The 13,405-nt window shown below is 41.8% G+C and overlaps 1 protein-coding gene across 1 annotated transcript in view; it reads right to left on the bottom strand.

The window, feature by feature from the left end:
- Positions 1-13,405, bottom strand: part of GK5 (glycerol kinase 5) — a 28,320-nt gene that overhangs the window by 1,876 nt on the left and 13,039 nt on the right. Inside the window, exons 4-15 of the mRNA XM_083503703.1 lie at positions 12,233-12,326; positions 9,889-10,020; positions 9,278-9,353; positions 7,490-7,551; positions 7,329-7,402; positions 7,121-7,181; positions 6,015-6,141; positions 4,642-4,746; positions 3,437-3,531; positions 3,042-3,145; positions 1,483-1,542; positions 638-771 (exon numbers count right to left, since the gene is read on the bottom strand). Of these exons, the coding sequence (XP_083359829.1) occupies positions 638-771; positions 1,483-1,542; positions 3,042-3,145; positions 3,437-3,531; positions 4,642-4,746; positions 6,015-6,141; positions 7,121-7,181; positions 7,329-7,402; positions 7,490-7,551; positions 9,278-9,353; positions 9,889-10,020; positions 12,233-12,326 (1,124 nt within the window). The remainder of the gene's footprint in view (positions 1-637; positions 772-1,482; positions 1,543-3,041; positions 3,146-3,436; positions 3,532-4,641; positions 4,747-6,014; positions 6,142-7,120; positions 7,182-7,328; positions 7,403-7,489; positions 7,552-9,277; positions 9,354-9,888; positions 10,021-12,232; positions 12,327-13,405) is intronic.

A 13,405-nucleotide genomic window follows, 5' to 3' on the forward strand; every position in this document is an offset into this window, starting at 1 on the left:
TGAAACCATAAAATATACCGCCCTCCCGCAACACTTATCTCTCAAGATGAGGTCAAGATGACTGGGTGACTCTAACCCAAGACATAACATAAGTCTAGCCTTATGTTATGAACGATATTGCTTTAAACTAACTTCATTTCTTTACGAAGCAATACATCAGGTACATGCAGTGGCGTAGCGTGGGTTGTCAGCACCCGGGGCAAGGCAAGTAATTTGCGCCCCCTAACCCGTGGATTTGCGCCCCCTAACCCTAACCCCCAAATGTTGCGCCCGGTGTGGCCGGCACCCCCTGCACCCCCCACGCTACACCACTGGGTACACGTGTGTATCCCCATACTTAAATCTCACATGCCTGCATGTGATTTCTTTGATAACCTCCCACTCCGGAGTATCTGGTAAGAAAAGGTGTTCTGACAGTGGAATCTGCAGTGTTTAGTTGCTATCCAAATTAGAGTATATTTATGCAGGTAGCAGCACAATGAGATAGTTTGTATTCAGGTGAAAAAATAAGGAACATGAACTTCTGGTAATATTTAGAGGCAAAACCTTGCTGATGTTTGCAATCCGGAAATCAGTTATGATATGGAAAACATGTAGAAAGAGCAAGAGGAAAACAACTTTTCAGAATACTACATACCTACAGCAAGGCCAGCTAGAAAAGCTGCTCCAAGGCAAGACATATCTGTACAAACAGACTTGTTTATTGTTTTGTTAATCAGATCAGACGTCATCTGCATTATAAAATCATTTTTACTGACACCTCCATCAGCTCTGTGAGAGAGAGGGGGCGGGGAGAAGGAAAAAGGCATATTCTTTTAATGCTTGGATTCTGGAAATTCTGTCTGATTTAGATTATATGCTGTTTATGTAGCCAGACCACCCTCAGTCGTGCCAAGTGTCTTTGCTCTACAGAAGGAAACAGGAGCCTCAGCCAAACAAATATTTTAAAGGCTGTAATTAGTTTTTTTAAAAAAAAGTTTTCATGGACCACAATGGGAGATTTTTGTAAGCCTAAGTGCTGTGCTGGATGAGGAATGGAGGCAGCTGGGGAGAGGGAAATGGGAGAGGGAAATGAATGAACAGATGGCGAGTGTGTATTGTGAGGAAGTACATGGGATGGCTCTGTCCCTGCAAATATTTGGAAGAGGCCCTGCCTGTTATGGAAGGAACATCACCTCTGGGAGGTTTCTCATGAAGAAATGTGGCCCTCAGACTGAAAAAGATTCCCCATACAATTTTAGATCTTTTGCCCATGAAAAGGACCGTCAGACTAATAACATTCTACACTTCTGTAATGTAAATCGGAAATCTACGATTTGCCAAAATGTTATACAAATGGTCACAAGGCTACTCCATATAGCGTTTCCAACAACATAAAGGCAGCTGGGAAGTTTTGCTATCTGTCTGGCATCTTAAATCAATGGATGATTCCACATAAAAGAAAAATTTACACAGACATTGTAAGAGATAAAATGAACATACCGAATGGTCGTAGGTGGGATGTCCATCTCTCTTGTGATGGTATCATAAAGCTGTTTGTTTCTTGCAAGAGAGATTCAATAGAAATTAAAGCATTTATACAAAAGTAACATGAACTTCAGAAGCTCAGTATGCAGTTACAAGAAACCACAGTTAAAAACTAGTGAGATACTGTAATTCATAAGTTTTCATAATGGGCTTCAAGTGAGCTATTTTAAAATAACCTGGAGCTGTACAGCTCTTCATGTTTCCCATCTGTATTGCATGAGAACATTTTAGGCTACCTTTCTCAAAGGCTAAAGTGGTGTAATTAGACAGTAAAACTGCATATTCAACAAACCCACAAAGAGCAGAACAACATTATAGGCTTACTAAGAATCACTGGGAAAGCCACCAAATCAGTTAAAAAGTTTTGCATTGCTTGTGGAAACTAAACTGTGATGAGGAGCTCCTAACCCCAATGAGGAAAGCATTTCAAAGCCTCTGGGCAAGGAGGCACCAACCTTTTAGTCAGTAAGCACACCTGGAATTTTGAGAAAGTCATGTGGGTGGTGGTCACATAAGGGCTGTTGCAGGGCGTGATGTAGCACAAAATGGTTGCTGTGGGGTGTGTGGCTTCATGTCTGCCACATCTGGAATGTGGCATCCCCCCACCTCCTCCCAAAAAGTGGGGACAAGGCACCTACATCAGCCAAATGCTGTACTCACTTGTGGAGTGAAATGTTCTGCATCTCTCTGCTGTTCAGAACAGAAGGGAGGCTGGGTACTCACTCCTAGCACCCACTGAAAGTATATTGACTGAGATGTTCTGTCGTAGGAGATATAGCAGCAGGCGGAATGGCACCAGTGAGTGCCACACCAACAACCCCTCGTACAGAAGTAACGTCACTAACACTGCCCAGCATTAGTCTAGTCTACACAGAGCAGGGTATGATTTCCCAGTTACTACTGGTGTATGACCTCTATCCACTACAGCAGCAGAACGGAAGGTCACAATTGAGAATAATAATATTTGACAAGGCACCCTAGTTACCGTAGAAACAGAGAGCAAATACCTATTCTAAGCTTCTGAGCAACCAAAATATTGAATCATTTACTTTTACATAAATGTTAAAATGTTAGCAATAACAGTGGTAACTTTTTGGTATTTGCCAGCCTTTAATTTTCTTTTCCATAGTGAAGGCAGCCTAGAATTGACATTCTACCTGCTCGGTTTGGATTTAAAGATTAGGCAGCAAAGAGGAAGGGACACTGTTTTCAGACAGGTTCTATCAGTTCTATGACATTGGAAGGGGAAATACTTTATAGGGGTTTTTCCCTGCCTTGGTTTGCAAGAGAGTGGGCTGCTTTGAACTGAAAGCATGTAAGTAGAGATCCACAACGTTTTGTGGAAACTTGAGTGTGGCCCACAGACCCGGGTATAATTTTTCTGTAACCCTGTGAACTCTGTAGGAACCAGGCATGTCAGAACTCAGAGCAGCACAGAGTGATGGAATGTGTATAATCAAATAATAGCGCAAAAGCATGTGTTGGAGATTTAATTGGATATGCTGGCTTAGTACCTGAAAGCTATAGATTCCAACACAGCTCGAACAAGATGTTTTTTGGTGGTGGAAGATGTAATCCCCATAAAAGAAGTACATGCAAAAGGGTCATTCATTGGGATCTAAAATAAAAAGATATGAAAATAAGATATGCAGGAATTTGTTCTGATGGCAGATGTCTAAGAATGGACTGAAATTATAAGGGGGGGAAAACTTACAAATGACAATAAAGAGGCAGCATAGTAAGAAAAAGGAAATGAAGAGCAATAAGCAGTGCACCATTATTCGCAAGATAATTTTACAACCAATGAAAAGTGGAAACTATGAAGGCTGAATGAAATGTATTTCTTTTTTATGATCACATATATTTTGGAAGCCAACGTCACTTCAGCAAATCAATCAAGTCATTTTACCTGCAATCCACTAAAAGATGGAACAAAACAAACGCCTCCTGAATTTACTAGACTCTGGGCTATTTTTGATGTCTCTTCAGGACTGGTAAAAAGACCTGTAAAAATACACACAATAGGAAGGTTAATATTTCCCAAACTTTTGAAGTTTTCCCCTTTCACCTAAAATCAAAGGTTTACACTCTTTGCATTAAAAAAAGAAAAATATTTCTTGAGCACTCTTTACTACAACAGGTAGTAGTCCCTGCAACTGGCAGCTCAGTTAATATTATCTCTTGGTATCTTGCCACCGCTGGCTCCAGGTTTTGTGTGGTCCTTGAGCCCACCTCCTTCTTGCCACTCTCACCCTTACTAGCTTGCTTGCCTTCTCCCTCCATGCCCATTCCATAGATCAGGCATAGGCAAACTCGGCCCTCCAGATATTTTGGGACTACAACTCCCATCATCCCTGACCACTGGTCCTGTTAGCTAGGGATGATGGGAGTCGCAGTCCCAAAACATCTGGAGGGCAGAGTTTGCCTGTGCCTGCCATAGAGCCTCTGGAGAGATAATGCAAGTCAAGCAGAAGATGCCATTCACACAGTTATCGCTGCTTGCTTGCATACAGAGAGCGAGAGCAGTGACGACAACAACAAGGAGAAGTAGCAGTGCATCAGCATCATGAGGACCTCGGGACTTCCTACTGGGGGGTGGGGAGTGGCTGGGCTATGGCAGATCTTCAGCCACACTGAGACTGACCCTGTATCTTGTCCTCCCCTTTTGCTGACTTCCAGCACAATACTATTTATGCTTATTCAGATGCAAGTCTTATTGTGCACATGATGCTCACTCTCTAGTAAACGTATTTAGGACGGGGTGGAGAACCCCGGGCCTGGGTTCCAAAAGCAGTCTACTAGGTCTCTCAATCTGGCCTGCAAGATTCTCTACAAGTCATGCCCCCTCTGGAGCCAACACCCCTTTCTGGCTCTGCTTTGCAGCCTCCTTGAGTGTTTCTCCTGCCTGGCAGGAGTGTCCCATTGAACTATAGTGATGCCTGTACAGAGCACTGAGAAAAGGTCAGTAAGTGAAAACCTGAAAATTCTTCAGCTCACTTAAAGAAATACACACTAAATCTCACCCCTACATTTGAAAACTAGAAACATAGTCCTAAGATTGTGCTTTGCACCCTACATTATTTCAGGCTCAAAGGGTTAATTCATGCTACTCACCTAAGCTTTGGGCCCATTTAATAGAATTCCCAGTATCAGAAGCATTTCCTTCAGTTAAGAAGATCAACTCTTTCCCAATCTTCCAACCAACCACTGGATACAAGCCTTAAAGTTGCAAGACATGAGTTTATTATGCATCCTAACCACTATACCACATTCACTTTTCTAACATAAACAGTATTTTATTACATGTATACAATGCATAATATCAATCAGTCACAGGCCCTTGTTGACTTTGGAACTCTTGAAAGAACCCAATAACATACAGTTTGTTCCTGGTGGAAGTGCCCACTTCTGGTTTTCCCCCTCATTTTTCTCAACTGCCCACTTATATATATTTCTCTCTCTTTTTTAAAAAAAGAGGCATGCCAAAAGCCATTATCATGATTGTATCAAGGAACATTGTCTACGATCCCTAGAACTACTATTAGAAGCCATCATGTCTTAGAGCTAGTTACTAAAGTCGAAGCATATTTACTGATTTGAGAACTGCTTTGTAAAAAAGACTGAAAGTGGGACATAGTATGTTATTTTTGGAGCCCGAAGTGGGCTGCACTTGGCCCTTCCACCTTCCTACTGCTGACTAACACAGCCTAGCACCCAGCACAAAAATATTATGGATGGTAGCAGTTTGCCTGACTGATCAATCTATATGATTTTACCTTATGCTGTTTTTATTGTTATTTTTCAATTGTTTTAGCATTTTTATTGTAAGCCATTTGGTGAGGGCTTGCCCTAGAAGGCTGGGTAGGAATGAATGAGTGAATGAATCTGTGAAGCTCTATTCTAAATACTGGTAAGCATTATTAGTAACAGCTGCTCCTTGTAGATTCTCTCACAAAGGGATAATGATTTGAACATGTGACAGATGTTGGCCACACTAAGGGAGTATCTTGAAAAACTATATATTTTCTTATTAATATCTATGGCTTCCATCCACAAAGTAGCTTCCACCTCCTCCCCCGTTATTCAGAAGGGCTCACCGACCCTCCAGTGAGGTTTTTTGCAGGGTAGCAGGTGACTGACGTGGATAGGAGGGGACAGGAATCCTTTCTTCCATGAACAGCCTCAAGTTAATCTATCTCAGGATTCAAGCCTTAGTTGCCTTAGAACCTCATTACAAAATAAAAGTAACATTCCATGCTGAAAATGACTGTGTCTAAAATTATTGTTTTTCCAGGCTTATGCAGGCAATATCTTTCCATTTTGGTTGGTGGGTCATCTCTAGTTTTTTGTTTTTGTTTTAATTATCTTTTTATATATAGTTGCTATTGTAAATTGGTTTGATTTTTTTTTCAATATAGCAGTATATAAATATTTGAATAAAGTGTTTGTTGTCAGCCATTTTCAGAACGCAAACATATAGGCTTTACCTTTCGTAGATACGTGAATTTTGCTTCCAGTGTTAACATCCCAAAACGTACCAGTCCCCATGGTGACCTTACTATCACCTCTTTCAAAACAACACTCTCCAAACATGGCTGCCTGTTGGTCTGCCACCTTCAGTACAAAAAAACAAAACAAACAAACAAACCAGGTTGTCAAGGTAATTATGTTTCTGTGTTAGTGTATGCACTTTCCTTTTTTGGAAGGAAGGGGGGGGATAACAGGAATAGGAGTAGGAATAGGAATAGAAATTGGACAGAAACATAGGAAACTGCCTAATGTCAAGGCAAAGCCTTGCTTCATCTAGTTCAATATTGTCTACACTGACTGACAGTGGCTCAAACCACATGTGGATTTGCATACTATTTGGGGTTCATTATCCAGCTAAAATTTTAAACAGGTGAAATGTTGCCACATTTATGTCCAATACTTCAGTAAGACTGGAGTCAGCGTCAGCAACCAGCATACTAGGAAAACTGCCTGGACCTTACTACAAATCTTTGCCCTGGATCCCTTTAAATTTGTTTTCTTGCCTGGCTCTCTAAGCAGCACTAGGTGGCAGGATCTAGCCAGCTTTTCAATTTCCCAGAATGCCCCTAACAGTGTTGAATAGAACCCATTAGGTTGAAGGGATATGAAGGTTCCCTCAACCGTGTTATATTAGAATTTAGTTCACTCTAACAAAGCGAAAGCTTTGCATGGCTACTGAAAAAGCATGCCCTCTGGCTAGGAAAAGCATGTTTTGTAGGAGAAAGAGAAAGTAAACACAGAAGACAATAACTGACGTAGAAGGAAGTTGCTGATTTTAAGATTCGTCACATACAATACTGAACGATTTCTTGAACTGAATTTCTTTATTAGATAACAAAGTACTGCACAGAAGTGGCGTGCCACACTCCAAGGAACTGGCACCCATTTTAAGAACTTCAAAATAGGCAATTTCAGCCAGACGTAGCAGAAACACCACAGACTGCCCTGCACTTTGAAAGTTCTCTCTGGAGACTTCTACTAGGACTAATATACTTGACTAGTACCTAACTGGATCTAAACATATTTCTAAGGGAAAAGGGGGGGGAAAAGGTTTTTTACTTACCAAAGCTGCTATTGCAATAGGCACTCCAAATATCTCAGCATCAATTGTTCCAAATTTATGACTTAAAATAAAAATAAGACATTAAAGGTTATTGCCCTCATATCAAAACTATAATGAGTGAACAAAAAATAAATATTCTAGAAGTGTGCAAAGTGTGCCACTTCTATACTAAATCAGAGAGGGGGCGGAGCTTATTTATTAGACCAACCTTGTGTCCTCCACTGGGGGGAAAATTGATACTGGAATGGAAAGAAACTTGCTAATGAACGCACTCCACTGCAGCTGAAATCACATGCATATGAAAAAGGGGGAGTTAAAAGCAATACAGAGTAAACATTGAAGCAGCTTTGCAGAGAGAATTAGTCATACCTTGAAGGGATCAAACATTGCGGTTGTACTGGCATTTGAGTAGTCTGTAGCATACACCGCACCTGGGGATTAAAAGGAACCAATACTAGTGAATGCTCAAAAACACAAAAAGATTACAGTGAAGATGTGGGAACTTAATGTTGGAGGTCTGAGTCCTGCTCAGCACCTCACTTGAAAAGTACAAACACATTATTGCATGCAAGCATTTGTTTACGGTTGTCTTCTTCTAAGAGGATATCCTTTTCAATTTTTCTCCGATACAAAACCAGGCAGTTCATTCAAAGTAACGTACTACTAGTACTACCACCATTTGTGTTAAGTTGTGGGTGAACATATCAGATGACACAGCGATTCTTCAAACAGCTCTTGTTTATTCACAGGCCAGGAAAGAACTGAACTGAAGGGTTCAGTCAGCCTGCTTATATAGAGCTCCAGTACAATGTAACTGTAACAATTTTCTAAAACTATCCAATCACTGAACGTCACTTTCGATCCCTTATTTGCATAACTACAGTATCCCCCTGCTGGCCCAGGGTGAGAACCTCAGTACATAACAATTTGTTTACCCCACCTCCAGCCGTAGCAGCAGTAGCAGCTCCCCACACGCACAACACAGCTGAGGAGAAATTGAGGCTGCAGCATTCGGAAGTTGGAGGGGAGGAAAGGCACAGGAGAGGAAATGGATGGAGAAAGCAGCTAACGTAAATGTGTGGGAAGGAGAGCAAAGAATGGGAAGGAGAGAGACAAAAGTGGTGGTTGGGCTGAGGGAGAGAAAAAGTACCCAGGGGTGATGCTGCACCTTCAGACCCCTGCCATACACACACAAAAACCTGTCCTCTCTTCTTCCCACCTGCTAAACCAGGAAACCACTCCTGGCTAAGGAAACAGCTGCCTCCTCCATCTCACAATAACAAACGGCAGGGCAGGAATTGGAGATCTAGGGGGTCCACATCCATGCAGAGAGAAGAGACAAGTTACTTGAGTAAAGGAGACTGGGAGATCAATGAATTGGGGCAGAGACATGTTGAAAGAAATTAGAAGGAGAGGAGTACCTCACCTGAACATTTTCCCACTGCCTAATTCCAGTAACGAAAGTGACAAGGTTGAGAGAAACATGTTAGGGATATGGATTATGGAGGTCAAGAACAAGAGCGTTCAGCTCCCCTCACCCCAATATCCCTTTGATGTGACCCCCCCTTTACATGTAAGCACAGCAGATGGGATTAAACAAACATGTCTGCTGCAATCATTTCTAGTTCAGACCTTATTTAGAAGCGCAATATAGGTCTGGAGGAAGTAATTATGTTTTCACAGAGGACCAGGACAGTGGAAGAAAGAAGATTCAGTAAGGCAAACTTTCAGAAAAGGAAAATTCAGGAAAACTGAGGGATGAGGCAGCAAAGATAATGTGAGATTACAGAATTTAAGCTTTCCACAGGGCAGAATTAGAGCTGCCTCAGCAGAGGAATCTTTCCATTGTTCCTTTCCAGAGTGTACGTATATTGGTTTCGATCCAAATGTTGCATGAGTGGAAGGCTGCTGCTTGTGTAAAATATATTTCTTGTCCCCTCATCCTAGACACCTCCTGAAAAGCTTCTCCAAAGGGATGGAGGAATCCTCTTAAACAGCATGGGTTATGTCACAGATGGGTTGCAATGGGAGGGGGAATTCATTCAGTATCTGGCAGAGAAATCGTGTATGAGCAGAGTCCACGTGCACAACCTTTGGATCCATCTACTTCTTTGCAAGAAGCCATGTGCTTTCTATCTGTTTAATCATCCTTCTCACCTTTGGTCAGTTTATATAGTAGCCACGTGTCAATGGTTCCAAAACAGCAATTGTCATCTTTACTTGCTTGTTCTACCTGAAATCAAACACATACCAACCGTGTTTTATTTCAAGATGGCAAGTATAACACACTTCAGCGTTAAGTTAAAATAAAATATAATAAAAGCAAAATTGAGCTAAGTAACATTATGTTATCTAGTGTTAGGCAAACCAAAGGAACAAGTTTCCCAACTATCCCCTTTAGAAGGTTGTGGATTATCTATCAAACCAGTTTACTGCTCAAAAATCTTTTCTGGGTATTCTTTCTTTCTTTCTTTCTTTCTTTCTTTCTTAAAAAACAACAAGCAGGTGCAATTGCCTCCCAGGTCCTAGGTCCAACACTCTAATTGCTACACTAATAATAAACAGCCTGAGGTGCTTTGGTGGAAAGCTGGTATATAAAGGGGAGTGAAATAAATAAATAAAAACAAGCAGTTGACATTTTCTAATGAAATTTAGCATATAATACACATTGCACTATTATGACTACCATCCTGAAAGAGGTTCCTCTGCCGGAATAAAGAGCCAGCCCGTACAAAGCTCATTACAGAGAATAGTAAGACAAGGCTTACCTCCTGTAGATGTTGTAAAATCCAAGCCAGTCTTAAAGAGACATGCTGTGTTGTGAACGTTTGGCAACTTGCTAACAGAAAGCGATCGCTCCGAGTGAAAAAGTGAAAGAAGGAACAAACAGCATGCACTGCCTGTTCCAAAAAAGGAAGAAAGAAAAAAAGATTGAGTGGATAAATACTTGGTATTCTCTCCTATAGGGCTTCTATCAAAACTTCATTTGGGAGGGTTTGGGTGAAATTACCCATACACACAATCTATGAACAAAGCAATTCAAGTGAAGATAATGTATATATAGAAGCAGGGCCTTTTTTTCAGCCAGAACTCACCGGAACTCAGGCACCTCTCAGGTGGGCACCATTGCCATTATAAGAGAACAAGGGAGGCATTCATGGTGAGTTCCGGCATGTCTTTTTCTAGAAAAATAGCACTGATAAGATTTTTATACAGTGGTGCCCCGCAAGACGAATGCCTCGCAAGACGGAAAACTCGGTAGACGAAAGAGTTTTCCGTTTTGGAGGTGCTTCGCAAAACAAATTTCCTATGGGCTTGCTTCGCAAGACGACAATGTCTTGCGAGTTCCTGCTGGTTTTTTTCTCCTCCCCCCTTTTTCTAAGCCGCTAAGCCACTTATCAGCTGATCCGATCAGCAGATAAGCCGCTAAAAGCCGCTAATAGCGCTAATCCACTAATCCTTCAATGGGCTTGCTTCGCAAGACGAAAAATCCGCTAGACGAAGAGAATCACAGAACGGATTCTTTTCGTCTTGCGAGGCACCACTGTATATGAAAGAGTGAGGGGACAACTTTCAAAGAAACTGCTGGGAGGTTATTGGAACTAGCCCAATATTCTGTACCATGCGAGTCCCAATGAAGTTAGCCTGTTCAGTAACTGGTTGGACTAGCAATCCCATACTGCTCAACGAGAAGCCAACTTGGTTGGCCAGTTCCCAGGTGAGGGGTAGGACCTCTGGCAGCCATTTTGAGAGGTGGTCTATGCATGTTGGAGAATGAGAAGAAATCATGGGGTAAAACTACCTGTTCCACTGCAGGTGGGGAATTGCATGTTTCAAAGTACCCTTGTTTTTTTAAAAAATGTTCATGTAAACAAAAATCTAATACCAGCTTTGCTGGTTTTTCCTTTGCATTAAGATTTTCTTTTTTAAAAAAAATAGGGCAGCAACCTGAATTTTGAAGTGTCACAAATCATTCTTCCACCTTGGCACTCTACAATTTCATACTGCTACACATGCAGACCAAGCCCGAGTCTGAATGGAACAGCTGAGTAATTTAACCCTGAGGTAGAAAACGTGGTGCTGTCCTTATGTTGCTGGACTTCAGTTTCCACTAGTCCTGGCTAACACAGAGTAATTGGGGAGAATGCAGCCAGGAACTCCTGGAGGGCACCACTTTGGCCACCTTCAATTTAATCCCCTTCCTTTCAGAGCTGAGAACGTATCTGTGCACCTCATGAAGGCCAGACTATCAACATCATCATGCGGGCAAAAGTAACCAAGTCTTGCTTTATAGAATCCGTATACAGAGGTGCCCCGCAAGACGAATGTCTCGCAAGACGGAAAACCCGCTAGACGAAAGGGTTTTCCGTTTTTGAGCTGCTTCGCAAGACGATTTTCCCTATGGGCTTGCTTTGCAAGACGAAAACGTCTTGCGAGTGTTCCGATTTTTTTCCGCTCCCCCCCCTTTTCTAATCCGCTAAGCCGCTAATAGCCTTTTAGCCTCTAATCCGCTAAGCCTTTAATAGCCGCTAAGCCTTTAATAGCCGCTAAACCACTAATATCGCTAATCTGCTAAGCTGCTAATAGGGTTGCTTCGCAAGACGAAAAAACCGCTAGACGAAGAGACTCGCGGAACGGATTAATTTCGTCTTGCGAGGCACCACTGTAGTTTGAAACCTGGCCCCCAAAGCCAAAACATGTGGCACAGAAGGCAAACTGGTGAATAATTGCTGAATGCAACTCCTTGATGGGTGGGAGAGAAGAGATGATTAGCTCCTTCAGGCTGTTATTTGCTCCATATGTAGGGGTTGAGGAATAGAGGGGCTTTCAATTTCAAGAAGAAGAAACCCCCATCCCACTTCTTCCCTGGTCAAAGTAGTGCCTCACCTCACCTTGGTCAGGCATAGGCAAACTTGGCCCTTCAGATGTTTTGGGACTACAATTCCCATCATCCCTGACCACTGGTCCTGTTAGCTAGGGATCATGGGAGTTGTAGTCCCAAAACATCTGAAGGGCCAAGTTTGCCTATGCCTGCTCTTGGTGCTTTGAAGTCAGGATACACCTTCATACCTACTCCTCTGTATTTTAGTAAAGGTATCAATGCTACCTCACCTTCATTGTAAGAGATCTGTTCCAGGACTTTACAAGTTCAGCAGCTCTCAAATCTTGCCAGCTTATGAAGTTATGAAAAGGTTTTCCTGTCTTCCTGAAAAAGGCGGAAGAGATCACCAACTTTATGAAAAGTACTCAATGCACAAAGTGCAAGCTAGACCAGTCCAATCATCCCCATACTACTGATTCTGGATTGGGTCAATGTGATGGTGGCAAAAGAGCTGATGCAGATATAACAGTTTGTCTGAAGGCCAGCCAGGTAGTTCATGGCTGGGCAATGATTAGGCATGGTGGTGAATGACACTTACTAAATTTTGCTCACTCTTGGCTCATTTCCAGAAGGAGAAACATAAGCAACCGACTCATGTTGCAAACCAGCAATAAATAACTTCAAACTGCAAGTGGGAGATGGCATGCCTGAATGCAGAAACTCTTTGGTTCATGACCAGGGCTACTGTTCCACTAGTGCAACAAAGTTCACTTGTGCAATGGAACTTTTCCCTGCAGTCCACTGTGCACCATCAAAATCCACTCTGGTGTACATTTTGAGGGCGCACATTTTGGAGAGGAGGGAGAAGGGTATGTATGCAACACCGCTAATTCACCTGAAATCAAAATGGCTCTATGACCTAAGAGGTAACATTATTTAACCCCACCTGGTTTTAGTAGCACAATCCTAAATTCAATATTTTCTACACATTCATTTATTATTATATTTTTAAATTCATTATATTTGTACACTGCCCTTCAGCCGTAGATCTCAGGACAGTTCACAACATAAAAACACAGGTTTAAACACAAAACACGTAATAAAATACCTAATAAAAACAAGAACGAAAAAGCACAAACAAACCCCTCCCCCCCATAAATCTCATTTTTTAAAAAAGAGCTTTAATGCTGTATGCTGTGCTGTGCTTTGCTTACATGCATAGAGAATAAGAAGTTTAAGCTACTTATTTGATCACAGAGAATCAGAAGCTTTATTTGCTCTAAAGAAATTTAACCTCTTTTCAAAACCATCCAAGTCAGCTTAATTTTTAAAGTCTCTGAAGCAATGCACACTATGTCCCTGGAACATAATCAGACTTCTGCAAGATTTACTCACTTTACAGTTTAAAAGACTGAATACACCTATTGCTATACCCCTTCTGACAGTTATAACCCACACATAAA

Source organism: Podarcis liolepis, assembly GCF_965112155.1.
Source record: "Podarcis liolepis genome assembly, chromosome: 5".
Classification (NCBI taxonomy): Eukaryota; Metazoa; Chordata; class Lepidosauria; order Squamata; family Lacertidae; genus Podarcis; species Podarcis liolepis.